The following is a 24,666-nucleotide window of genomic DNA, read 5'->3' on the forward strand; positions in this document are numbered from 1 at the left end:
TTTATGAAAATAATTGAATTTTATTATTTAGAAGAAATCTATAAAAAATTTGTAAATAATTGAATTCCTGTGAAATTTTTATTATTTTATGGAAATAATTAAATGTTTGCGTTGAATTTTATTAAACATTTTTTAAATAATTGAATTTTTTTGGAAAATTTTATTAAAATAGCAAAAATATTAAAAATCATTGAATTGAGGAAATTTTTTGAAAATAATTGAAATTTTGTTCAAGAATTTTATTAAAATTTGTGAAAATAATTGAATTTCGAAGAAGAATTTTATTATTTCTAAAAATAATTGAAATTTTGACGATATAATTTTTAAAAAATTTTGAACATATGTAATTGAATTTCTGCAAAGAATTTTAATTTTAATTTAATATTAACAAAGAACTAATCAATTAATATTTTAACTAATTAAAGTATTTTTATTATTATTTATTTTAATTTTAATTTAATTTAATTTTAACAAAGAACTAATCAACTAATATTTTAACTACTTAAAATACTAACTAACCAAAATACGATTTGATTAAAATGCTAATTAAATAAAATTATATTCAACTATTTCTCTAATTATCTAAAGTTCTAATGAAATATAGTACCTACTATTTAACTTGGGAAAAATTAAAGTTAAAACTTAATAAAATACCTAATTTATACTAATTATAATAAAGCTACCATTTTTAATTTTTTAATTAAAAAATTAATCAATTCTTTTCAATTATCATATTAATTAATCAACAAAAAACAACAATTAATTATTTTTCTTAGCCAAAACATTAAAAAAAAAAATTATAATCCAAAAAAATAATTTTAGAATAAAGTAGATATTACAAAAGAGTAGAAGAAAAAATTTAACAAAATATAAAAAAAATTTACATCAATTAAATAAAAATTTAACATGAAAATTAAAGAGGAGAAAAAAGAATATATCGGCCGTAAATTTATCTTTAAAGCATAATAACTGAATTTACGATTTCACATTATGAGTTGAAATTGCACTCATTTTTCATTGCATTCGAGATGATAGTAATAAAAATTCACTATTTATAACCAAATCGTCAGTTTGGTAAAACATTCTGCACTGAGATATGACTCGAAGTCTATATAAAAGCAATGTGAGTTTATAATTTTTCTCTATACATTTTCTCAAATCATCATCGTTTCTATTCAATCAATTTTTTTTTCCAAATAATCAAAATATTATATTTTTCAATTTTTTCTTTAAACTGGCAAAAAATTGTTACAAATAAATAAAAATAAATGTTCCTTTCAGACGAGAATAAACTTTTTTTTCTAAATTAATAAAAAAAAAAATAGAAAATGTCTTAAATTTAAAAAAAAATAATTACTGGATAATATGTATAAAATTATTTATATTATATTAATAATTATAATTTATTTAAACAAATTATTTTAACCAAACATAATTTATTTAAACAAATTATTTAAACCAAATATAATTTATTTAAACAAATTATTTAAACCAAATATAATTTATTTAAACAAATTATTTAAACCAAATATAATTTATTTAAACTAATTATTTAAACCAAATAAAATTTATTTGAAACAAATAAAAAATATAGTTGTCTCCGAGTTAAATATAATTATATTAATTCAAAATTATTTAATATAATAATAATTATTAAAAATATATTTAATATAATATAGGTATATTTTATACATAATTGTCCATATTTTCAAAACATTGACACATTAAGTCGTGTGTAAATCGCAATGTTTATTATCAGTATTTACTTAATCAAATTGCAAGCTTGATAGTCTTAAGTTCGTTCTTATTTTTCTTGCTCATTACTTCTTTTTTCTTTTGTTTGTCTTTTTTTCTTTCAATTGCAAGCGATTTTTTCTTTAAAGGAATGGGACAACCTATGGAGCCTTTCAATCAAAAGATCCGATACTATCGATGGAGAAGGGGATTAACGAAAAACAAGGTGACGATGGCCACGGAATGGGCTCGCATCATCCAACCTCGTGAGTGTCATTTCTAATTACCAATTACTTTTCACTAATTTCAAATTAGCGCAGAGATAAAGTAACTCGAAAATGAAAAAAAACTAACGACTTTTTCTTAAATCATAAATATTCTTAAAATAAATTTTGAAGTTTATACACTTCAAATAATGTTTAAAATACCAGGACCCATGGACATTCTTTATTATTATTATTATTAATTATAGTAACAATAATAATTTATATTTATATTTTATAATAGCAAATGTTATGAGCGCGAAACACGTTACTAAATTTATTATATTATTATGCAAAATTACAGAATTTTTTATTTTCAAATATTAACTTCAACTTTTAAATATTTTCTGATTCAAAATTTAAAAGATTCAATTCCTACATAATTAATTATTATTGTTTACATACTTTCAAAAATTTTAATAAAATTCTTCGATACAATTCAATTATTTTTATAAATAATAAATTTTTAAGGAAGTCAATTATATTCAAAAATAATAAATTCTCCACAGTAATTGTAATAATTTTTAATCCTATAATAAACACGAAAGTATTAAATTATTTTAAAAAATGTTCAATAAAATTTATCGAAAGAATTTAACTACTTTTATAAAAAATTAAATTCTTCTCAAGAATATTCATTTATTTTCATTGCAATTTTAATAAAATTTCTCGAAGAAATTTAATTGTTTTTAAAAATTGTAGAAAGAAAATTTTTTGAAAGAATCCAATTATTCTCAAAAGTTTAGATAAAAAATCTTTTCAATAATTTCGATAAATTTTTTTGCAAGAATTTCATTAAATTTCGTAAAAATATTAAAATTTTGAAAATAATTGAAATTTAAAAAAGAATTTTTTTAAAAACTTTTGAGAACAATTGAATTGTTTATAAAAATTTTATCACAATTTTTAAAGATAATTGAACCAGTTAGAGAAATTTTATTAAAATTATATTGAAAATAATTGAATTCCTTTGGAGTATTTTATTATTTATGAAAATATTTTTATCTTATGAAGAATTATCTTATTTATGAAAATAATTGAATTCTTGCGGAGGATTTTACAATTCATAAAGTTAATTGAATTGTTGCGAAGAATTTTATCTGAATTTTTGAAAAATAATTGAATTTTTTAAAGGAATTTTATTAAAAATATGGAAAATAATTTTTTTAAAAAGAATTTCATCAAAATTGTCGAAAATAATTGAATTTATATTAAAATTCTTGAAAATAATCGCATTTAATTAATATTTTAAAAATAATTAAACCTGCTAGAGAAATTTTATTAAAATTATCTTGATTATAATTGAATTTTTTTTTAGAAATTTTATTAAAATTGTATTGAAAATAATAGAATTTCTCAGAAGAATTTTATTATTTATTTTAGCAGAATCGTTGAACATAATTGAATTCTTATTAAAACTCTTAAAAACAATTGAATTTAAATAATATTTTTAAAAATAATTGTATTCTTTCGGTAAATATTATTAAAATTACTTATATTGAAAATAATTGAATTCCTTTGGAGTATTTTATTATTTATGAAAATATTTTTATCTTATGAAGAATTATCTTATTTATGAAAATAATTGAATTCTTGCGGAGGAGTTTACAATTCATAAAGATAATTTTATTGTTTCGAAAAATTTTATCTGAATTTTTGAAAAATTATTGAATTTTTTTAAAGGAATTTTTTTTAAAATATTAAAAAGAATTTTTTTAAAAAGAATTTCAACAAAATTGTCGAAAATAATTGAATTTAATTAATATTTTTAAAAATAGTTAAATAGTTAAAATTGTATTGAAAATATTTTATTATTTATGAGAATAATGAAATTCTGGCAAAAATTTTATTAAAATTTTCGAATAATAAACAAGAATATTTAATATTATGTTTTTAATAAGTGAAATCTTTAAATTTTGAATCTATAATCATTCAAAAATTGATTCATTTGCTAGTTATTGAAATAATTAGTAAAGAAGAATTATAAAGAAAAAATCTATTAGAAAAATGAAACGAAATTAAAATTTTCTCGAATATTCATGAGTCCGATTAATGCCTTAAAAAACTAAATAATAAAAAGAATAATTTTAGGTACTTGGAAACGATGATGCACCTGTTCAAAGGTAACGTCGGTTCGGGAATCTTTGCACTGGGCGATGCGTTCAAAAATGCTGGATTGTTGCTTGCACCACCACTCACGATCTTTCTTGGAATCATCTGCGTTCACGCGCAACATATTCTTGTACGTAGACTGCCTCGTAATGCATCGCACCCGTTCATCTTAACAATTGCAACTTCGGGTGGCGTTATGCCAATAATCTCCAGAAGTAGGTACTATTGACAGTACTATCAAATAAAATTAACAATCGTCACTCACTGGACCCTGGGTTCAATAAAACTTTTTTCTTTATCCACTTTTTAAGTTCGGAAACTTTTCCAAAAATCGTAATCACAAGTAATATCCTTCGGTTTTCACTAATCACATTTCACTTCGATTTTCCATCCTCACAGTATCGTTCTTCAATCACGTTCTGAAATAAAACAAAAACAGATTCAATTATCGTAAAATGAAAGAGAAAATAATTTCGCGTTTGTATTTTGAAAAGAAAACAGGGACATCTGAGTGGCAAATTTTATTTCTATTTTTGGAGTCAAAACTCGTGTGTCGAAGTGACCAAGTTGAAGTCCACATTTTTGTTGATCAACGAGAAAAATTTTTCAACAAGTATATTTACTGAAAAATCGCAAAGATTTTTATTTATATTTTAACAAAAATATTGTTGCACATTTCTTGCGCTCTTTAATTAATTTTTAAAAAAAAGTAAGTAGTAAAAAAATACACTAAATTTTACTACAAAAAATCGTTTTAGTCGAAAAGAATCAACTTCTTCAGGACTTCAACTTCGAGTCGAAAGGAGAGATTCGAAAAAAAAAGAAAACATAATTGTATCTTTTTATTAAGTAGCCCATAAAAAATTATTTTGATGGAGGCGCGATATTGAAGCTTCAATTGAATAATTTGATGTTTCAAGATTTTCTAATTGAGCATTTTTACAGTTGAAATGCAATGAAGAAGTAACTAGAAGACTGGGAGATTCAATTACAACACAACCCGGTTTTGCTGGAACGGTAGAATTATGTTTTGCAACAGGTCCTATTCCATTGAGGAAGTATTCCGTTTTCATGAGGTAAATTTCAACAATTATTAAATGCAATATTTATCATTTATAGTTCATCAAAGTTTCAAAAAAAAATTTCGCTTTTTAATTGCTTCTGTTTACTTTTTAATCGAAAATCAATTATACTTCACTCAATTAAAATTATTGAAATAAATATAATGCAAAAAAAGGGATGTGATTCTATGTTCGCCATATATAATAAGAAATAACTTTTTTGAAGCACCGCGTCGGTTAATATAATAATTAACTACTGTATGATAAAAAGAAACACGTTTTGCAAATACCTTTTTCCATTTTCTGATAATATGTCATTAGTATGCCAATGTCACGGAATCATTCTCGAAGAAAAGTCATTGATTCGAATGGATGTCTGATTCAATAAAATGATAATCGCCAGTATTTTTCCACACTGTAAAGAAAGAAAGATTGAGACATTAATTTCTCAAGATGACAAACTAGTGAAATATTTTATCCATTAATTATTAAAGTTTGCTTTCGTTTCTATGAGTTTATTGCCATTTTTTAATAAAATTAAATTTTTAAATTCAAATATTGATATAGAAATAGTTTTTTTTAATCAATAAATAATATTTGTATAATTTTCTAATGATCAATATAAAATATTTATAATTGAAGAAAGAATTTATCATAAAAAGAAAAAAATAATTTACAGAAAGGTAATATAACAAGTAAGAATATTAAAAAATATTTATAAATGAAAATTCTAATTTAAACACAAATTTTTGCACAATTAACTAAACATTGAAAATTTTCATTCCCGCAACGTTTACGACATTTCTAGAAATTTTCAAAATTAAAGCATTATTCAATTCTGAAAAGAAGTACCCAGAATCTACGAGTCATAAAATTGACTTAAAAAGAAAAATGTTTAAAATCTGAGAGACAACACTTTTGCCAAAATGATCAACTTCCTCAATAAAATATTGTGCATCTAAAGTTTCTTCAATGGCTCAAATATAGACAGTAAATTATTTTTCATGACTCACAATATATATCGTATAAGCACAAATAATATAACGAATTACTTCCTATATGAATAGCAAAGTGTCTCATATTTATTTTAGCAAACAAATATATTAATTTTAATATTTTTAGAAAATTTACTTAAACTATTTCATAAATAACTGCGGCAACTATTGACATTTCTCTGTTGTTAATTGTTAACCTCAACACGTGCGGCGACATGTTTTTTTTAACTTTTAGCAAATTATTGACAAAACATTTCGAAATGTCAAGAAAAATTATTTTCAATATTTGTAATTGCAAGTTTTTTAAAAATGTGAAACTGATTAACATTGGAAAATTAAATTTAAATTAAAAAATTTATATAGAAATTCAAAAAATAAATTACTGACAAAATTAAAATTTTGTTTTAAGCAAAAGAAAGCAAGGAGTTGAACTAGTTAAGAATTAGTATTAAAAATTATTAATTACCTTTCTGGGAGTCAAGACACCAAGACGCTTTCGAGGTTATGTTTTTCCTTGTTTCCCCTTGTCGACATCCTTCCGGCTATTGGCTATGAACTTTTTCTTCCTTCCGATCGACTGCTTGTCCGTTGGCTTCTTCTCCTTTCTTCATTACACTTGTGTTGGTTGTTGAATGGTTCTCCTTGTGACATCCTTCCGGCTGACTTCTTTCGTCCCTGACTTCTTGTCCATTGGCTGATTCTTCTTTCTACACTCGGCTTCGTTCCATTGGTTCCCTTGTGATTGTTTGCCTTTGTGCAACGATGCCGCTATTCTTCTTTGTTTGAGCAAAAGTCTTCTTTGGTTACTAAAAACACAGCAAACTTCACTTTCGGTGCTGTGGTTGAATTTTTTTTGCTCAAGAAGCGGTTGAGGTTCTTTTCACACTATGCACCTGTGAAAAGTATTTCCGCACTTAAAGTTGACGAACACATTCGATTTGTCCATTTTGAGGTTATATTGCACGGCTGCGGCTACTCTCATCCTTGCCGACATCCTTCGGCTACCAACTTCTTGAAGACACTAAAGATTCACGCACTTTACTTTTTTTCTTGTCTTCAACTTTTCTTCTTGGTTGTTCTGACAGTTGGCTAAGCCTAGAATCATTGGATATTTTCTTCTTCTTCTACTTTTTCTTAAGAACCACGCACTTGAAACACACATCCGAATTGTAGATTCAGTTACTGTCCACGATTCTTTGTTATTCGGGACAGAGATGGTAGCTCCTATGTTCTGACTGAACATAATACACCCCTCGAATCAATGCAGCTTTTGATTTGATGCAAATTTGAATTTAATGATTCAACTCTTTCTCTTCGGATGTCTCTTGGTGAAAAGCCCCTCCACCACGACAAGGTAGACATCCATCGGAGGGGATTAGTATTCAAACAAGTGTTCCAATTTCTGTCCGTCTTAGGATTCGTCTCATCCTTTTTGAAGCAGTAGCATTAACTTGGTGGTCTGCTTGGCGGCACTCAACCTTGTGAAAATCGGCTAACTCATCGATATTGTCCGGACAGGATATGGTAATGTTCCTCTAAAATGTTGCCAAACAAAAAAAATTAAAATTTGTTTTAAGCAAAAGAAAGTTTAATTGGTTAAGAATATTTACCTTTCTGGGTGTCAAGACGCTTTGGAGGTTATGTTAAATGGTTCTCCTATCTGCTCCTTGTCGACATCCTTCCGGCCATTGGCTAAACTTTTTCTTCCTTCTGATCGACTTTGTATTTTTGTCCATTGGCTTCTTCCTCCTCCTCCAGAAGGCTTGTACTGCATGGCTGAACTTCTTCGCCCTTTCAGTTGACTTCTTGTCCATTGGCTGATTCTTCTTCCTCCACTAGGCTTCGTTCCATTGGTTTCCCTGGTATTTTGTTGTCCTTTGTGCACTTGATCGAGGATAACTACTACAGGCAGTTGGCTAGTCTTCAATACTTCTTTCGAAGTATATGACGTTATTTATAAAAACTTCTCGAAACACGCAACGCAATGAAGGAACTGTATGAAATGAAAAAAAATTATATTGTTAATTCGAATTTATGTCTGAACTAAACATACAAAATTGGTGTTTTTTAAAAATATCCCTAGACTAGACTAAACTGCATATCTCAGTCAATTTACTACTCACCCTCTACTGTCTTTTCTGATTCGGCTACCTTTCATAACTGTTGCTGTATTTCCAATCTTTTTCTAGAACGCCACGATTCCACTTTTTTGGTTACTCTGCCATCCCGGAACTGTAAGGGCATCTACTTCTTTTTTGATACTGTAAAACTGAGGTCCATACGACTTCTGCTTGAAGACGTCGTCTTTAAAGGAGTAATATTGATGAACTCACACTGGATAGACTAGCATGTTTCCTGCAACTGCTTGTCCCCCGATCTTCTCGGTGAACCGTTATTCCTCATCCAACGACGATCTGCACTCGATTAGACTTCGGCCTTCTGTTTCTTTCCAAGAATATTCTTTCTTTGTCGTTTCTTCTTTCATTTTGATAATTTTGTTTGTAGATGACTTCTGACTGCTTGAAGGACTTCTGCTTCTTATCGGCGACTAGCACTACAAACGTAAAGAAACTTTACGATCTCAGTCGATTCACAACTCATCTACTTCCATTTCTGATTCGGCTTACCTTTCATAACAGTTGCTGTGGAAACTTCTTCTACAATTTCCACTATTTTTGGTTACTTCGACATCCTGGAACTGCAAGTGCTTCTACTTCTTTTCTGAGACTCCAGAACTTAAGTCATTCATTTTGTCATCTTTGTTTAGAGATGACTTCGATATTGATGAACACACCGTAGTTGAACTAACACACTGATGAGATAATCTAGGATCCAATCGTAGAAGTACTAACTCTTCTTTGTTATTGCGCTTATTCTCTTGACATTCCTCTCTTGGTAGTAAGGTTGACATGGATGTCAGGATGAATATCATGCACAAAATCATCCTTAATGGTTATCTTATGGAAGTTTGCTGAACTTAATCTTGCAGACCTCTTCAAACATGTCTGCATGCTCTGCCTTGTCTTCCAAAAGCATACGACAAAATTGACGCCTCATGTTGGGAGTAGATGGTACACCTAAGCAAATAATTTTAAATTTATAAATTGCTCTTTGGATGTCTTTTTGTTTCTGAACACTTTAAATTTAGTTCCACCCGAATAGTGGCTACTAATTGAAACAAATATTAGTTAAAAATTATGAATTACCTTTCTGGGAATCAAGACGCTTTCGAGGTTATTAGGTTCTCCTTGTTGACATCCTTCCGGTCATTGGCTGAACATCTTCCTTCCGATCGACTTCTTGTCCATTGGCTTCTTTTTTATCCTCCAGTAGGCTTGTGTTGGTTGATGGATGATTCTCCTTGTTGCTCCTTGTGACATCCTTAGGGCAATGTCCCAGTTTCCGAACACTTTAAATTTGGTTTCACCCAAAAAGTGGCTACTAATTGAAACCAACATTAGCATAGTAGTCGACTTCTAGGTTTGGCTAATTGAAACCACTCCTAAACTAACCAAAACCTGGAATATTCACAGTATCATCATTATCCACCCTGTAAATAATTATCTAAGCATACTCCACTAAATCACCAATTTAACAAAATCAATCACATTACAATGTTACTTTAAAGTATAATTATTTTGTCTTTACAGAAAATTAGTTAATGTCTTTCTATGTGTTACGCAACTCGGATTCTGCTGTGTCTATTTTGTCTTTATATCCACAAATATGAAACAGGTAAGAAAATTTGACTTTCACGTAAACTAATAAGTAGTAAATAAAAATGAAATTTTACCTTGTTATCTTCTTCCTCTCTAAGGTACTTGACGTTTACGGATGGGAGTTGAGTGTCAATCTTCACATGGCTATTATTCTCATACCAATAATTTTGAGTACTTGGATTCGAAATCTCAAGTACCTGGTGCCAGTTTCTTCAGTGGCGAATTTTCTCGTTCTCTCCGGCTATATGGCCACAATGTACATTATGTCCCACGATCTACCTCCAATCAGTGAAAGAAGATATGTTGCAGACTGGAAAGCCATTCCTCTATTTTTCGGCACTGTGATCTACTCCTTCGAAGGCATTACTCTGGTAAAGTCTCTAATTTTGTTCCTTATTTTCCAGAACTATATGCTTTAATTTTTCGCTGCAATTGATAAATAAAATGAATTAAAACCAACAGGTATTACCTTTAAAAAACGAAATGAAAAAACCAAGAAATTTCAACAAAACTCTTGGAGTCTTGAACGTGGGAATGGTGTTCGTTGGTGTAATGTTTGTCTCAATGGGATTCCTCGGTTACTTGAAGTACGGGGACACAGTTAAGGGCTCAGTCACCTTGAATCTCGAATCTGGACCGTAAGTAATTTTACTATTGAATTTCACCGATATTAGTTTCACTGTAAAAGAAGAAAAATTATTAGTCAAAAAAAATCTTGGATCGGGGATTTAGTAACTTCTACCTACTTCTGTCCTCAACTTTGGTATTTTTCTCTATGGTAATTAAAGAAACAGAAACAGAAGTAGGTAATCACCAGATCCAAATAAAATGAATTTTCTCTTGAACTTTACTTTCATTGATTGTAATTTTTTGCTTGTACAATAAAGGGGGCAAGGAGATGATACAGATAATTTCGTCCATACAAGGTCAATATAATAATTTACAGAAAAGTTGCATGAGTTAAACTTGAAATTTTTTCCGACATGACAATAAGAGAGGAAATGGAAAAGTTGCACTTACAACTGCAATTCACGACTGAGTTTTCAATTTAACGCAAAACAAATTGAGCATGATTTTAGTGTTTTAGATATTGTGATTCTGATTTTGCTGATGTGTTTAGGATTTAAAAGAAGGAAAATTTACTAAATTATTGTATATTTTTTGCAGATTACCTCAATGCATAAAATTGGCAATTTCACTCAGTATTGTGTTGACCTACGCCTTGCAATTCTATGTGCCAATTGCTATAATCTGGCCGAAAATTCTCGAACAATATGGTCCATTTCAGTATCCGGTTGCTAGCGAAATTCTCTTCAGGTCAAGTTGTTGTTTCTTAACTTGTAAGTAATTCTTTCTGTTCCTATTAATTCGACTTTTAGTCTTTTACTCTATCTCAAAATCTGGACTATTTTGAAATCAGATTTCAAAAGCTTTTCGGAAGATTATTAACCGATTCTTGATTCTGAGATACGTTAAAATTTGATCGGTAAAGAAAAACGAAAACTTACCTCTTTTCAGTCATTCTCGCTGAGGCAATTCCGCATTTGGGTCTTTTCATCTCACTCGTCGGTGCAGTGAGCAGTACAGCATTGGCACTTCTCTTCCCGCCAATAATCGAAATGGTCGTCTGCTGGCAGAGTCCAAAATTGGATAAAATGACAATAACAAAAGACATATTCATATTGCTAATTGGCCTTTTGGGATTCGCTACAGGAACTTACGAGAGTATTACAGCGATTGTCAGTCAATTCAGTAAAAGTGATTGACAACAAAAAATTCCATCATTCACCACATACATAAAAACAATTTTGACAATAATTCGACTTTGAAAATTAGTTTTTAGATCCGAACATAGCTTTCTTTTCGGTTGGAAAATTTTTACCTAAAAATTAAAATAATATATAGTGTTTGTTGATTTAAAAAAATGGTCAGGTTCAGCTGCCTCTGTAAACTAAACATGTATATAAAATTATTAGCTTTTAAGTGCATAGTATTATCTACATTACGTAAATATAGAATTTATTATATTAAAGAAAAAAACAAGTATTGTGAAGTGACAGAATCTCTAATCAAGAAACAGTGAAATTATATTCAAAACATATGTTAAAATTAAAAACAAAAAACTTATATTATAAGGACTATGGGAACAATGATAAAACAACTTCTCTTTTTTTTATTGATAAAATTTATAAATACGCAGTTTTTAGTTTGCAAAAAGGCAAAATACATCGAAGAAAACTTTTTTTTCGAGTAACATTGAGATTGCAATAGCCACACAGCACAGCGGTTTTATATATACCTAATATATATGATTAGATTTTTGTTTCTTTATTTATTTCTTAAGCTGGTGTAAGTACAAGAACTGAGAAACCCATTTCGTCTGGATTTCGTTTCATATATTCTTTGCAAACACGAGCGGCGTCTTCCAAAAATGTAGAGGGACTAGAAACCCCATGATTTATTGGACCATCTCTTCGTCCGTCTGTAAAAATTATTACGAATCAAATCATTTAATTCAAATAAATTTTATTTCAAATAAAATTAAATAAAAAAAAATAAAAATTAAAGAAGAAATTAAATTAAATTGAAATAAAAGAAAGAAAATTAAAAGAAAAGGACGAAAATAAGATTAAATTTGAACTTGTAAATATAAAGTAAAATTAAAGAAAGTAATTAAACTGAAAAGTATATATAAAAATAAATAAAGTATATAAAAATTCAAAAATCAAGTACAATCAGATTTTATATCAAAAAAGATATTTTTAAAAAGAAAAATTTATACCCAATTCATAAATGTGACCATCTTTTTCAACAAATGTCACAAAGTGATGATAGGATTCATCAGGAACCTGTAAGATATTATAAATAAAATAAATAAAATTAGAAACTAGAAAATGACATAAAATAAAGAAAAACAATAACAAAATCTATTAAAAAGGAACAAAAAAAAGTGGTTTAAATTTCACTGTCAAATCCAGTCATTCTATAGTCATAAATCGTAAAGAGAATAGACTTTTATATTTTATAGGCGAAATTTATTATAGGGCAACGAATACAAAAAGATACCTCCTAAATAATAATAATTATATTATTATTATTACATTATAATTTCTTTGCTCAAAGCGACAAAAGATTATAATAATAAAAAAGAAAAAATTGTATCGCCCTTTTTTATTATATGAAACAGAAAAAAAAAGATAATACTTTTATTGTAGATTATTTATCTATTATATTAAAAATTGATACTTCCTGATAATTATTGTCTCATTCATGCGTTTCTCCATATTAATTACCAATTTTTTAAGCACAACTTTTATCAGTAAATAAAATTATTTAGTCTTTACGCTTTTTTCCAGTCTTTGTTTTACTTTTAATACAACTTTTATTGATCTGATGGTAAAAAATTATTTACTGCTTGCGATTTTTAATTTAAAAAAAAAATTTTTTTTAGGGATTTAATTACTTATTAAATTTAATTACTAACTAATTGGTATAAAATCATACAACCTCTGTTTGACCTTCTCTTGCAAATTCTTTATGAGTGTCGGCAATGTCCCCAGCGCTCATTAAACGTTCCCCGCGTTCAGTTGGTGACAAATTTTTAGTTTCTTCTAAAAATGATTTTAGCATTCCATCTTGCAAGTCGAGCCTAAAAATAAAAACATAAAAAATAATTTCTTTAAATTAACAAAAACTTTTTTTTTAAATCCTCAGAAATTTTAATGATTTCAGTTAACAAATTATCATAAAAAATAAATAAATCTAAACGATCATAAATTTAAATTTAATTCAATTTTCTAAAATTTTACCACATCCTTCTAAACTATTCAATTATTTTTTTAAATAGTAAAATGTTTACAAAAATTCAATGATTTTCAAAACAATTTTAATTGAATTCCTCGGAAGAATTCAATTTTTTAAAAAAAATGTTAACACATTTCGAAAAAATTCAATTTTTTCTGAAATTTTAATAAATTCTTCGAAAAAATTCAATTATTTTTATAAATATAGTAAAATTCTTTGTATGAATTCAATTATTTTCAAAACAATTTTAATTCAATTTCTCGGATGAATTCAAATATTTTTAAATATTTCCATAAATTTCAATTATTTCCTAAAATTTTAATAAATTCTTCAAAACAATTAAACTATTTTTATAAATACTAAAATTCTTTGCAGGAATTAAATTATTTTCAATTTAATTTTAATAAAATTCTTTTTCATAAAATTCAATTGCTTTCAAAATTTTCAATTAAAATTATTAAAGAAAACTTCATTAGTTTAAAAAAAATTCAAAGAAATTCCTCAAAAGAATTTAATTACAATTTTTAAAAATTGTAATAAAATTCTTTGCGAGAATTCAATTATTTTCCTAAATTAATAAAATTCTTTGAAAGAATTCTATTATTACCAAATTTTTTAATAAAATTCTTTGCAACAATTCGATGATTTTCAATCCATTTTTTTTTAAATTGAAAATATTTGAAAAGAAAATTTATAAAATAAATAATATTAACTCACTTATCGACATTATTAGCTAAACTGTGAATTAAAGCAATTGTTCCACAAGCATTTGATATAAATTGTTTCAAATAATAAACATTCGGAGAAATTGTTGCACTGCCATTTGTTTCATTATCTTCTTTTGTTACACGATTTTTCTCCTGTAAAAAAATTAATATTTTTATTTCCATATAAAGCGCGTTATAAGAAGAAAATATCTATTTGTATTTATAATAAAAAGAAATGTAGATTTTAGGGGGGAAATTTCTTAGAAAAATATTTTAATAATTTCTCCAAAAATGTTTCCCTACCGTGTCTGAAAGTGGATACAATAAAATCATGGCAAGAACTGGTTTCGTTAGGATGGCCAGTAAATCTGGTTCTAATCCATAGACATCGACGATATTCCATTTTGTTGGGACGCCAAGTTTATGGAACAACTAAAAATAATATTAATATCTAAATATTTCTTAACTGAAAAATAATTTTTAATATTTTATTATCATAAAAATGTGTCTAATCAATAAAAGAAAAAAAATTACTGACGAAACTAATGACATAAATTTCATAGTGTACTGTATGTATAAAATATACAAATAAAAAAAATTATTTATACTAAAATATTATAAAATAAATAATTAATACTGTTTACTTTGAAATAAATAAAGAAAATATTACTAAAATAAAATACAACAAAAAAAATAAATTGAAAAAAATACAATAGAAGAAACAATGTTAATAAATGCTACGTAAATAAATTTCAAAAAATAAATTTTCTAAAAAACAACTTACTGACAATGTTTTCCTATTATAATAAAATAATTTCCTAAAATAAAAACAAATAATATAAAAATTGTCAATTAGAGAAAATAATAAAATTTTTAAAAACATAACAAAAAAAAGTAAATTAAAAGTAAGGTGCAAAAATAAAAAATAGATCTTACCAAAAAAAATAAGGGCGTGTCAGTAGTGAAAGAAAAATTTCATATAATATATTTTCTTTATCGCAAAACTCACCTTTGTCATAACCTAAAACAAAAGAAAATATAACGATAAATACACTGAATATTCGACAAAAAAAAAATATATTTTAGAGTAAATTAATCATTCAATTACCTCTGGATTTGATTCTAATGGTACCCAAGACATTTTTTGCTTTTCCATCTTTTTTTCTTTATTTTTAGAAACACCAATTTCTCCTGTGTCACAACAAAAGCGTCGTCAAAGCCGGCAGAAGCGACGTATGTAACTTTTCTCAAGAATTTATCGAAATTATCAAACTGGGGGAGAAAATTCTCGAATTTATTCGCAATATTTCCGGAGAATATTCTCTCTGCGCATAAAAGAAAAAATTTAAATTTATATTTAAAAAAATGTAAATGTTTTTAAAAACATTTAGTAAAATAGGAAAAAAAATATTAAGTTACCAAGCAGTAAAAAGTGGTGGTAAAGTAGTAAAATTATTTAAGAAATATAATGTTAAATTAAAAATAAAATTTTAAATCAATTTTTTGTTTAAATAATAAATGTAATTTATCATTACAAACAGTTTGACAAATATAAAAAAATGAATATTTTTCTAATTTGTCGAATATAATTGACAAATAAATAAAAATAAAATTGTAGGTACATTAAAATCAATGATAAAAACTTGATACGCTTACAAGAGTGTAAATTGGATTGCTATGTGTTAGGCGCACTGAATATTTTTTTATTTCTTTCTTTTGGGTATTTGTTACTGATTTTATTTAAAAAAACATTTTTTAATTATATTATTAATTATATTATTAATTTTATTTTTTATATTTATTTTAGTTAATTTATTTATTTTATTAATTTTTCTTTATTTAATTTTTTTAATTGATTAAGAAAGAGGCGAAAGTTTTTACTTTCCTATTATTATTATTTTTTTATTGTTTTATTTTTTTTATATTAATTATTTTAACTATTTTTGTTATCTTATTAATTTTTCATTACTTGACGTTTTCGATCCATTGAAAAAAAGGCGAAAGTTTTTATTTTCTTATTGTTATTTTTATCACATTCCTATTGTTTTATTTTTCTATATTTATTTTAATTATTTTAGTTGTCTTATTAATTTTTCTTCATTTCATTTTTTCAATCGTCTGAAAAAGAATCGAAAGTTTTATTTTTTTTGTTTTTTAATTCTTTTATTATATTATTTATTTTTTTTTTTTGTATTATTTATTTGATATATTTATTTTAATTTTTTAGTGCAATTTTTCTCAATTGATTAAAATTAGAAACAAATTCAATATCTCAATTTCCTTAAAAATATATGATGTGGCATAAAAAAAAGTACAGCGAAACAAATTGAAAAATTATTCAAATTATTTTTCCTCAATTTCAATGAAATTTGAAATGAAGTATGCGAATTATTCCAGAAACACGTGTTTAAGACACTTTGAATATAAATTTAAATATTAACATGATATATAGAAAAAAATATCCAGTTCACAGAAATCAAGCCATTCATTATTTAATTAACGTACACTATAATTATTACTCAAACGAAGTGTAATATATAATAAAAAAATAATCCTTATAAAATTAATAATATTTATCTACTCAACATAAATCAGGATAACAAACAAACAAAAAAACTGGTAGTAAATTTACGGCAAAGACTAAAATTGAAAATAAATTCTCTACAAAGTATATTATTCGCACTTCCCCTATCCTTGCAATTTAACACATTCTTTATTTTTTTTTTGCTAGCAAAGATTGAAAAAATATAATTTACAAAACATTGTCATTGCGTATATACACTGTCACACTGCTAAGTGGAGCGTAAATTGTGAGTCACTGATGCAGGAAAATAAAAGTGCGATGCTTATTGTCCTTTTTTGTCCATTTATCATTCATAAAACGATAAAACGGAAATTCTATGATTACGTGGTTTTTCGCATTATTTTTTTTCAGAAGTCGATCATTTGTTCAAATTAAATAAAAAAAAAAGTTTCTTCTCATCTCAAAACAATGGAAAAATATTCAGATAAATATTTTTCTTTAATCTCACTTAGTTGGCTAAATGGAATTATTGTTATTGAAACGAATTGTCATCTCAAGTAAAATTCTATTTAACCATTTAGTCAAATATTTAGCTGAATATTTAAAATTAAAAATTATTTAAAATTAAAATTTTTGCTAAATAATTCAGCTAAATATTTACTCGAGAATTTCGGCAAATGACAATTTACTCAAATGATCATAGAAATATTCTGACAAATTTTTATTACACCGAATATAATTAATATTTTACTTTTAATAAAATTTATATTTAATAATTTAATACAATATTAAAATTTCTCTAAATAAAAAATTTAATGACAATAAAAAATCACGCATCATGATTAAAAGAAAGAAATAAATTAAAAAATGATTAAGAGAAAGAAATGAAAAATATAATCGATTCGGTTAGAATAATATTCGTTTTTCATATTACGTTTCGTAGTAAATGCAGAAATTTTAATGAATTATTAAAAAAAAATTTATGAGATAGCAATTAAGGGGGAAAAATTAAACACTTACAATTGGCATTAAGACATAACTTTAGCTAAAGAACTGTGAAAGAAATAAAGAATATATATTTAAAGTTTCATTGAGACTCAATTTCATTCACATTAAGTTAAATTCAAACGCTCTCCTTATTTTTCAATTCGATAAGGATCAATTCGTGATTTTCTTCAATGAATATAAATGCAACAAGAAAGCGTTTGAATCGTGGGAAGAAAAAATAAAATAATAAATTTATAATTAGATGGAAAATATAGTAAAACAAAAAATTAAAAAAAAGAATCTAGATGCAGAAAAATCGAGAAAATGGAAAAACTAGAAAAAATGAAAAAACTAAATAAAAAATCGAAAAAATAAAAAAACTGGAAAAAAGTAAATGAAAAGAAAAAATAGAAAAAACGAAACAAGTAAGAAAAACTATAAAAAACGAAAAAAGTAGAAAAACTAGAAAAAACGAAAAAAATAGAAAAACGAGAAAAAACGAAACAAGTAGAAAAACTAGAAAAAATGAAACAAATAGAAAAACTAAAAATAATTAAACAAATAAAAAAAAAGAAGAAAAATCTAAACAAATAGAAAAACTAGAAAAAAGGAAAAAAAGAGAAAAATCGAAAAGATAGAAAATCTAGAGAAAAAAGAAGAGATTTGAAATAAGAAAAATGAAATCGGAGAAAAAAATAAATATAAAAAGTGGAAAACGATAGAGAAATTGCTACTTTGAATCACCTGAAGACAGAATCCAGGTAGTGAGGAGTTTAACCAATTATGCCCCCTTTTCCCCTCTTCAAAGTAGTCCCACTCTACAATTCTATGACTTGGGGCCTGAAAACCCCTACCAAAGGTCCACACAAGGGCCCCTCTTCTTTTCTATACACGCTGTGAAAGTAATTCTCAGTGATTCTCAACTTTTTTTGCAAAAAAAGAAAAAAAAAAAGAAAAAAGAAAAATTGAAATATGCCTCGAGAGGGTGGAATATTATTGAAGGCGGAACCGCAACCTTCAAGACTTATTTTATCAGAAGGACGACCAGCGAAATTTAATAAGATTTAAATTTAACTTATATTTTTAATTACACAATTTTAATTTAATTTTAATTTAATTTTTATTTAATTTTTATTTAATTTTAATTTAATTTTAATTTAATTTTAATTCAAAGAACGAGATAAACTTTAATGACAGTAATTTTATAAATCAGAAAATATTTTTTTTCTATTTAAACAATATTAAAAACTAGTTGATTATTAAACGCAGATTCCTAGTTTGTTTATCAGTAGAAAATAAGAGGAAAATTACTAATTATTATAGTAGTCAGTAATACTGATTATTAGTAAATGAACAACTTTTTATTAGTAGAAAAAAACTAATTATTTGTAGAAAGTAAATAATTATTGGTAGAAAATCTAATTAATCTAATTAATAATGAATAAATAACAAAAAAATTACCAGTAGAATAACTAAATATTAGTAGAAAATAACTATAATTATTTAGTCGAAAATTGCAAATATTAGTAAAAAGTAAATAAATAAAAAAAATTACCAGTAGAAAATTACTAATTACTAATCAGTTATAATTATAACTAATTGTTAGTCGAAAAAAACTAATTATTAGTGATTATTGGAAAAAAAAATTACTAACAGTAGAAAATGACTAATTATTTGTTGACAAAATTGATTAATAGAAAATAAATAACAAATAAATTATCAGTAGAAAATTACTAATTATTAGTAATCAATAAATGATTGTTAGTCGAAAATAACTAATTATTAGTAGGAAATAACTAATTATTAATAGAAAGTAAATAATTATTACTAAATAAATTTAAAAAAAATTATAAGTAGAAAATTACGAATTATTATTTATTAGTAAGCAATAACTGATTATCAGTAGAAAATAACTAGTCACTAGTAGGGGATAGCTACTTACTAGTAGAAAAAAACTAGTTATTAGAAAAAAATAAATAATTATTAATAGAAAAAAGCTAATTATTAGAAAAAAATTAACAAATATTAGTAAAAAAAATTCTGGTTGTTAGAAGATAAAAACTAATTGTTAGTAAGAAACAACTAACTGCTAGTAAATAGATATCGAAGAAAATAGTCAAATTTTACTAATTAGTTAATTTAATTTAATTAATAAAATTTAAATAAATAAATAAATGAATTTGAATAAAAATTTAAATAAATTTATTAAATTAATAATTTACTTATTAACTATACTATTATTTAGAATTACTTACAAAAATTAGTTATTTTGACATAACCTGAATGTAAATAAATTTAACTAATAATTGGTTATTATTAAATATTTTAGTTTGATTAGTAGAAATTTTTACTATTTAAGTCAGTGACTGAATTTTTACTATTAAATTACTATATTTTTACTATTATTAGTATATTTTCTCTTAACACAAATTAGTAAAAATTATACCACTAACTAAAATTAATAATTACATGCAATAATTTTTAGTTAAATAATACTTTTTTTTAGTAATTAATTTTTTAATTCATTAACAATTTAATTACTAAGAAATTTACTAACAATTTAATTACTAAGAAATTTACTAACAATTTAGTTACTAACAATTTAGTTACTAAAATATTTAGTAAAAATGTATTTACTTAAAAAATTTACTAAAAAATTAGTTACTACAAAATTTACTAAAAAATTAGTTGCTACAAAATTTAATAAAAATTTACTTAAAATTTACTTTCCTGCTACTGCTGAAAAAACTAATTTTATTTTTAGTAAAGTTTCAGGGAAAGATGTATTAGTTAATTTTTAATTATTTTAAAAAAGAAACGGCACAAAGTTCTTTGTAAAATAACTAAAAAAATTAGTAAAAATTTCTACCATAGTTAATTAGTGACTAAATATCCACCAATTTAGATTTAAAGAGTTCACATCATATTTAAATAATTTCGAAAAATATCTTTTTCTGATAACACTTGTAAAAACAATTTTTCACTATTTTCTTTTTTTGTTTTTTTTTGTTTTGTTTTTTTTTTTTGTTCGGAGAGGGTAAAAAGTCTCTTTCAAGGAAAATAATAGAGTTCCTCAATTTGAGGATCCCTGTTACCGGCATCCTCGGCGTTACTTGGATCATGGAACGCAAGCAGTTGTCACTGCGACACCAATCGAGAAACACTTAATCATTTTTTATTCCAAAAAAAAGTAAAAAATAATACCCATCAGTAAACAAAAATCGACAAATATTTATCCAAGCCCTATAAAAGAAAAAAAAAAGTTCCAAAAAAATTAATTAAATAAAGTATAAAAATTGAAATTTTATTTCTTTCAAAGTTTTACGATTTGACGCATTTTGCAATTTATATGATAATTTCTCTTTGTTTTTTTTTCACTTAATTTTTTTTTGTTTTGTTTTAAGAACTACGTCAATTTTTTAAATAAAAGTTTCACGTGCAGTGTGAGTTTGTGAATCAGACGAGGAATAAACTAATAAATGAAGGTGAATATTTTTACTGTTTTTTTTTTTCGTTAATTTACGTAGAGACTGAAATTTTTTTATTTGTAATTTAAATTACTTATTTGAAAAAAAAGAAAGAAAGAAAAAAATCGTTTTCCACGAACTTGAAAGTAGTTTTAATTTAATTTGGCATCATCCCACGTGCGAGCAATTTACTCAGGATCCATTGAAACGCCTGATGCCTGTCACAACATTCGCACACTTTTACGATTTTAAAAATTCTCTTTTTAAGAAATATTTATCAATTTATTGATTAATGGGAAAAATTTAATGAGAGCAAAAATGGATTTTAAATTTAATTCAAATTTGAGAAATTAATTTATTTTTGGAAAATTTTCTAACTTGTAATAGATTTATTTTTAGTAAATTTTTTACTATTGTAATAAATTTATTTTTAGTAAATTTTTCACTATTATTATAAATTTATTTTTAGTAAATTTTTTACTTGTAAATTTTACTCTAAGATTATTTTCCTACTTGTAATAAATTTATTTCAATAAATTTGTTAGTTGTAAAATACATTTGTTAAATAATTTCTTTACTTCTATAACAAAATTTATATTTTCAGTAAATTTTTAAACTTCTAACGATTTTATTATTTATTGAAATAAATATTTTCACTTTGCATGATAAATTAATAAAAATAAATCTTGTCACTTGTCTAATAAATTTATTTGTTTTGTGCAAAATGACAAAAGTTATTTAAATTCATTTTTTACTCGCACTAAATTTATTTACATCTATTTTTTATTTGTAACTATTTTTGCAATAATTAAAGCTAATTCAATTTAAATATTAAATTTTCAAACAGACAATTTTTTTGAATATTTTAATAAAAAATTTAATTAATTTTTTACTCGGACAAAATTTATTTACATCTATACGTACTTTTTCACTTGTCACAAATTTTGCTATAAATAAATCTTCCACTTCTATTTAAATGAAATCTTTCCATAAACAATTTCTTAATATTTTATTATGTAATTAATAATAAAAATAAATAGATATTAAATAAAATAAAAAATTTATTTAATGCAAAAAATTTGCATGAAAAAATGGATGTAAATAAATTTTTTACTCGCACCAAATTTATTTACATCTACGTTTTCATTTGTAACAATATTTTTCGCAATAAATAAATCTTCCAATTTTATTTAAATTGAATCTTTATATAAACATTTTTTTTTTCAATACACTAACAAAAAATTGTTTATTTTATTATATGTAAAATAATTATTTAAATGTTTTATTGGCAGAATTTATATTTTATTAAACTAAACTGCAACAAGATGAAAAAAATAAAATTTGCCACAAGATACTAAAGAGTACAGAAGGAAAAAAAATTACGATCTATTTTTTTTTTCATTAAAAAATAAAGAATATATCAAATTTCACGTGCAAGGAAAAATCTCGTTCGTCGTGGATTAAAATTCGTTTCATTGGCTGCGCACCCGCGTTCAACTTCATAAAACAATTATTAAATTAGTTACAGAACAAAAATTACTGTTAATTAAAAAAATTACTTTCAATTTTATTCAATTCGATAATTTTATGGCTAATTTTTTTTCTATATTAAACTAATTAATTTTCAGTATATAAAAAATAATCTTTATAAAAATTTATTTAGGGGAAAAAATGTACGTTGGCCAATTTTTTTTGTAGCTAATTTTTTCTGTGAAGAAAATTGTGGCTAATTTATTTTGGTGAAAATAATAAATGTCGGTAGCTAATTTTTGTTGTGAAAAAAATAAATGTCAGTATAGCTAATTTTTTTGTGAAAAAAAATGCGGCTGATTTTTTTTTGGTGACAAAAATAAATATAGATCATTTTTATTTGTTGAAAAAAATGCAGCTAAATTTTTTTTGTGACAAAAATAAATATAGTTAAATTTTATTTGTTGAAAAAAATGCAGCTATTTTTTTTTTTTTGAGGAGGGAAATGAATCAAAAAGTTTATTTTGAGAGAAAAGGAAATGTAGTTAATTGTTTTTTTTGAGGGGGGGGGGGGAGAAAAAAAATGGTAGATATGAAATTTAATTTTTCTTGTTATTAGTTACAGTTAAGGTAATAAACTTTTATAACTTGACTTTTATATTTTATCCGCGTATATAATCTTGAGAGATGTTGATTTAAAAAGCATGAACCGTAGCGCGATGGTCAGGTGAGGAAAACTTAAGTTACAGGATAGCTTTGATGCATAATGAGGTTTCTGTTATTATAACTAACTGTTATTTCGAAATAATTTTGCAGAAACCAAAGATGTAATTACGCACATTTTCAAATAGTTCGCGTACATATATGTGCCAACATTTGCCTACCGCACTTTTATTTCATAAGACAAAGGACAAACTTTTTACATATATATATATATATATACATATACAATTTCCTTGCAAACTCTCTAGACTTGAATTAAATTTTATAATTTGTAAATTATATTTATATTCAAGCCCTTTCAGTATTTAAATAAATAATTATTTATTTAAATACTGAAAGGGCTTGATTAAAAATATAATAATTTAAATATTTTACCAAGGAAGAAAGGAAAAAAAATAATAATAATAAAATTATTAATTAGGGAGAAAAACGTATTTTTGTATTTTCACTTATTTCTCTTAATTTAATTTTTAATACCTATATTTAATTTAAATAAATTAGTAAATTATATTATTTTGTTTTTCATTATCAAAGTTTCCAAATGGCTAATTTCAGACAAAACTCAATTATTTTAATTTGAATGTAATTAAATAATTTTTAATTAAATTTAATTATTAATTTTAAATTTAAATTTGAAAGTATTACATTAATTTTAATCCCTTATTTATTTAATATTTTTTCCAAAATACTTTTATAATATTTTTAAATAATTAAATTAATTGATAGTAAAATATTTTTTGATACTAATATAGAAGAGACTAAAAATTTGATTAGTCCCTTTTATTTATTATTCTATTTTTTAATTATTTATTTATTATTATATTATTAATAATTATTATGTATGTACTATTATAAATATTATATAACAGAATGGAATAGAATTGAGTAGAATTGAATAGAAATTAAAAATGTAATTATAATACCTTTGATATTAAGAAAAAAAAGTTGTACGTACACCTGACATTAAAGCGCCCCTTAAATATAACAATGACATTATAAATTCAAAGACCAAAGAAAGAAAGAAAGTAAAAAAGAAAAATAATACTAAAAATAATAAAAAAAAGAAAAATATTAAAAGACAAAAAATTAAAGAACCGATA

General features: G+C 24.5%; 3 protein-coding genes and 2 long non-coding RNA genes across 7 annotated transcripts in view; 2 read left to right on the forward strand and 3 right to left on the reverse strand.

Moving 5' to 3' along the window:
- LOC122500393 (proton-coupled amino acid transporter 1) overlaps positions 1 to 11,897 on the forward strand; it is a 29,245-nt gene extending 17,348 nt beyond the window's left edge. The window contains exons 1-10 of one of the 3 annotated variants that reach the window (XM_043609307.1): positions 1,100 to 1,123; positions 1,884 to 2,000; positions 4,089 to 4,239; positions 5,055 to 5,185; positions 9,816 to 9,900; positions 9,983 to 10,255; positions 10,347 to 10,522; positions 10,772 to 10,810; positions 11,052 to 11,224; positions 11,403 to 11,897. In XM_043609307.1, coding sequence (XP_043465242.1) covers positions 1,122 to 1,123; positions 1,884 to 2,000; positions 4,089 to 4,239; positions 5,055 to 5,185; positions 9,816 to 9,900; positions 9,983 to 10,255; positions 10,347 to 10,522; positions 10,772 to 10,810; positions 11,052 to 11,224; positions 11,403 to 11,650 — 1,395 coding nt within the window. In that variant the 5' untranslated portion in view covers positions 1,100 to 1,121 and the 3' untranslated portion in view covers positions 11,651 to 11,897. Of the gene's footprint in view, positions 1 to 1,099; positions 1,124 to 1,883; positions 2,001 to 4,088; positions 4,240 to 5,054; positions 5,186 to 9,815; positions 9,901 to 9,982; positions 10,256 to 10,346; positions 10,523 to 10,771; positions 10,811 to 11,051; positions 11,225 to 11,402 lie in introns of those variants that run through there. The other 2 variants (XM_043609305.1, XM_043609306.1) reach the window with 2 other exon arrangements.
- On the reverse strand, positions 4,338 to 9,804 carry LOC122500397. The gene is made up of 3 exons (XR_006301469.1): positions 6,632 to 9,804; positions 5,461 to 5,585; positions 4,338 to 4,528 (listed from the first exon to the last, which is right to left on the reverse strand). It is a non-coding gene; the product is annotated as an uncharacterized LOC122500397 (long non-coding RNA).
- Positions 11,898 to 12,039: 142 nt separating the features above from the next.
- Positions 12,040 to 15,651, reverse strand: LOC122500396 (ubiquitin carboxyl-terminal hydrolase-like). The gene is made up of 7 exons (XM_043609309.1): positions 15,504 to 15,651; positions 15,405 to 15,416; positions 14,699 to 14,827; positions 14,406 to 14,548; positions 13,392 to 13,533; positions 12,667 to 12,733; positions 12,040 to 12,366 (listed from the first exon to the last, which is right to left on the reverse strand). The coding sequence occupies exons 1-7, from the start codon at positions 15,549 to 15,551 to the stop codon at positions 12,224 to 12,226; spliced, it is 684 nt and encodes a 227-aa protein (XP_043465244.1). The 5' UTR covers positions 15,552 to 15,651; the 3' UTR covers positions 12,040 to 12,223.
- Positions 15,652 to 18,667: 3,016 nt separating this feature from the next.
- On the reverse strand, positions 18,668 to 22,720 carry LOC122500398. The gene is made up of 3 exons (XR_006301470.1): positions 22,690 to 22,720; positions 22,298 to 22,373; positions 18,668 to 18,800 (listed from the first exon to the last, which is right to left on the reverse strand). It is a non-coding gene; the product is annotated as an uncharacterized LOC122500398 (long non-coding RNA).
- Positions 21,038 to 24,666, forward strand: part of LOC122500395 — a 29,570-nt gene continuing 25,941 nt past the window's right edge. Inside the window, exon 1 of the mRNA XM_043609308.1 lies at positions 21,038 to 21,391. The gene's annotated coding sequence lies outside the window, so the exon portion shown is untranslated. The remainder of the gene's footprint in view (positions 21,392 to 24,666) is intronic.

This window comes from Leptopilina heterotoma, unplaced genomic scaffold, assembly GCF_015476425.1.
Source record: "Leptopilina heterotoma isolate Lh14 unplaced genomic scaffold, ASM1547642v1 Lhet_183, whole genome shotgun sequence".
Classification (NCBI taxonomy): domain Eukaryota; kingdom Metazoa; phylum Arthropoda; class Insecta; order Hymenoptera; family Figitidae; genus Leptopilina; species Leptopilina heterotoma.

Coding starts and splice junctions, on each gene's coding strand:
- LOC122500396 (XM_043609309.1), bottom strand. CDS start 15,551: ATGGAAAAGCAAAAAATGTCTTGGGTACCATTAGAATCAAATCCAGAG. Junction 13,534..14,405: donor TTAGCTAATAATGTCGATAA/GTGAGTTAATAT, acceptor TTTTATTTTTAG/GCTCGACTTGCAAGATGGAA. Junction 12,367..12,666: donor TGGTCACATTTATGAATTGG/GTATAAATTTTT, acceptor TAATTTTTACAG/ACGGACGAAGAGATGGTCCA.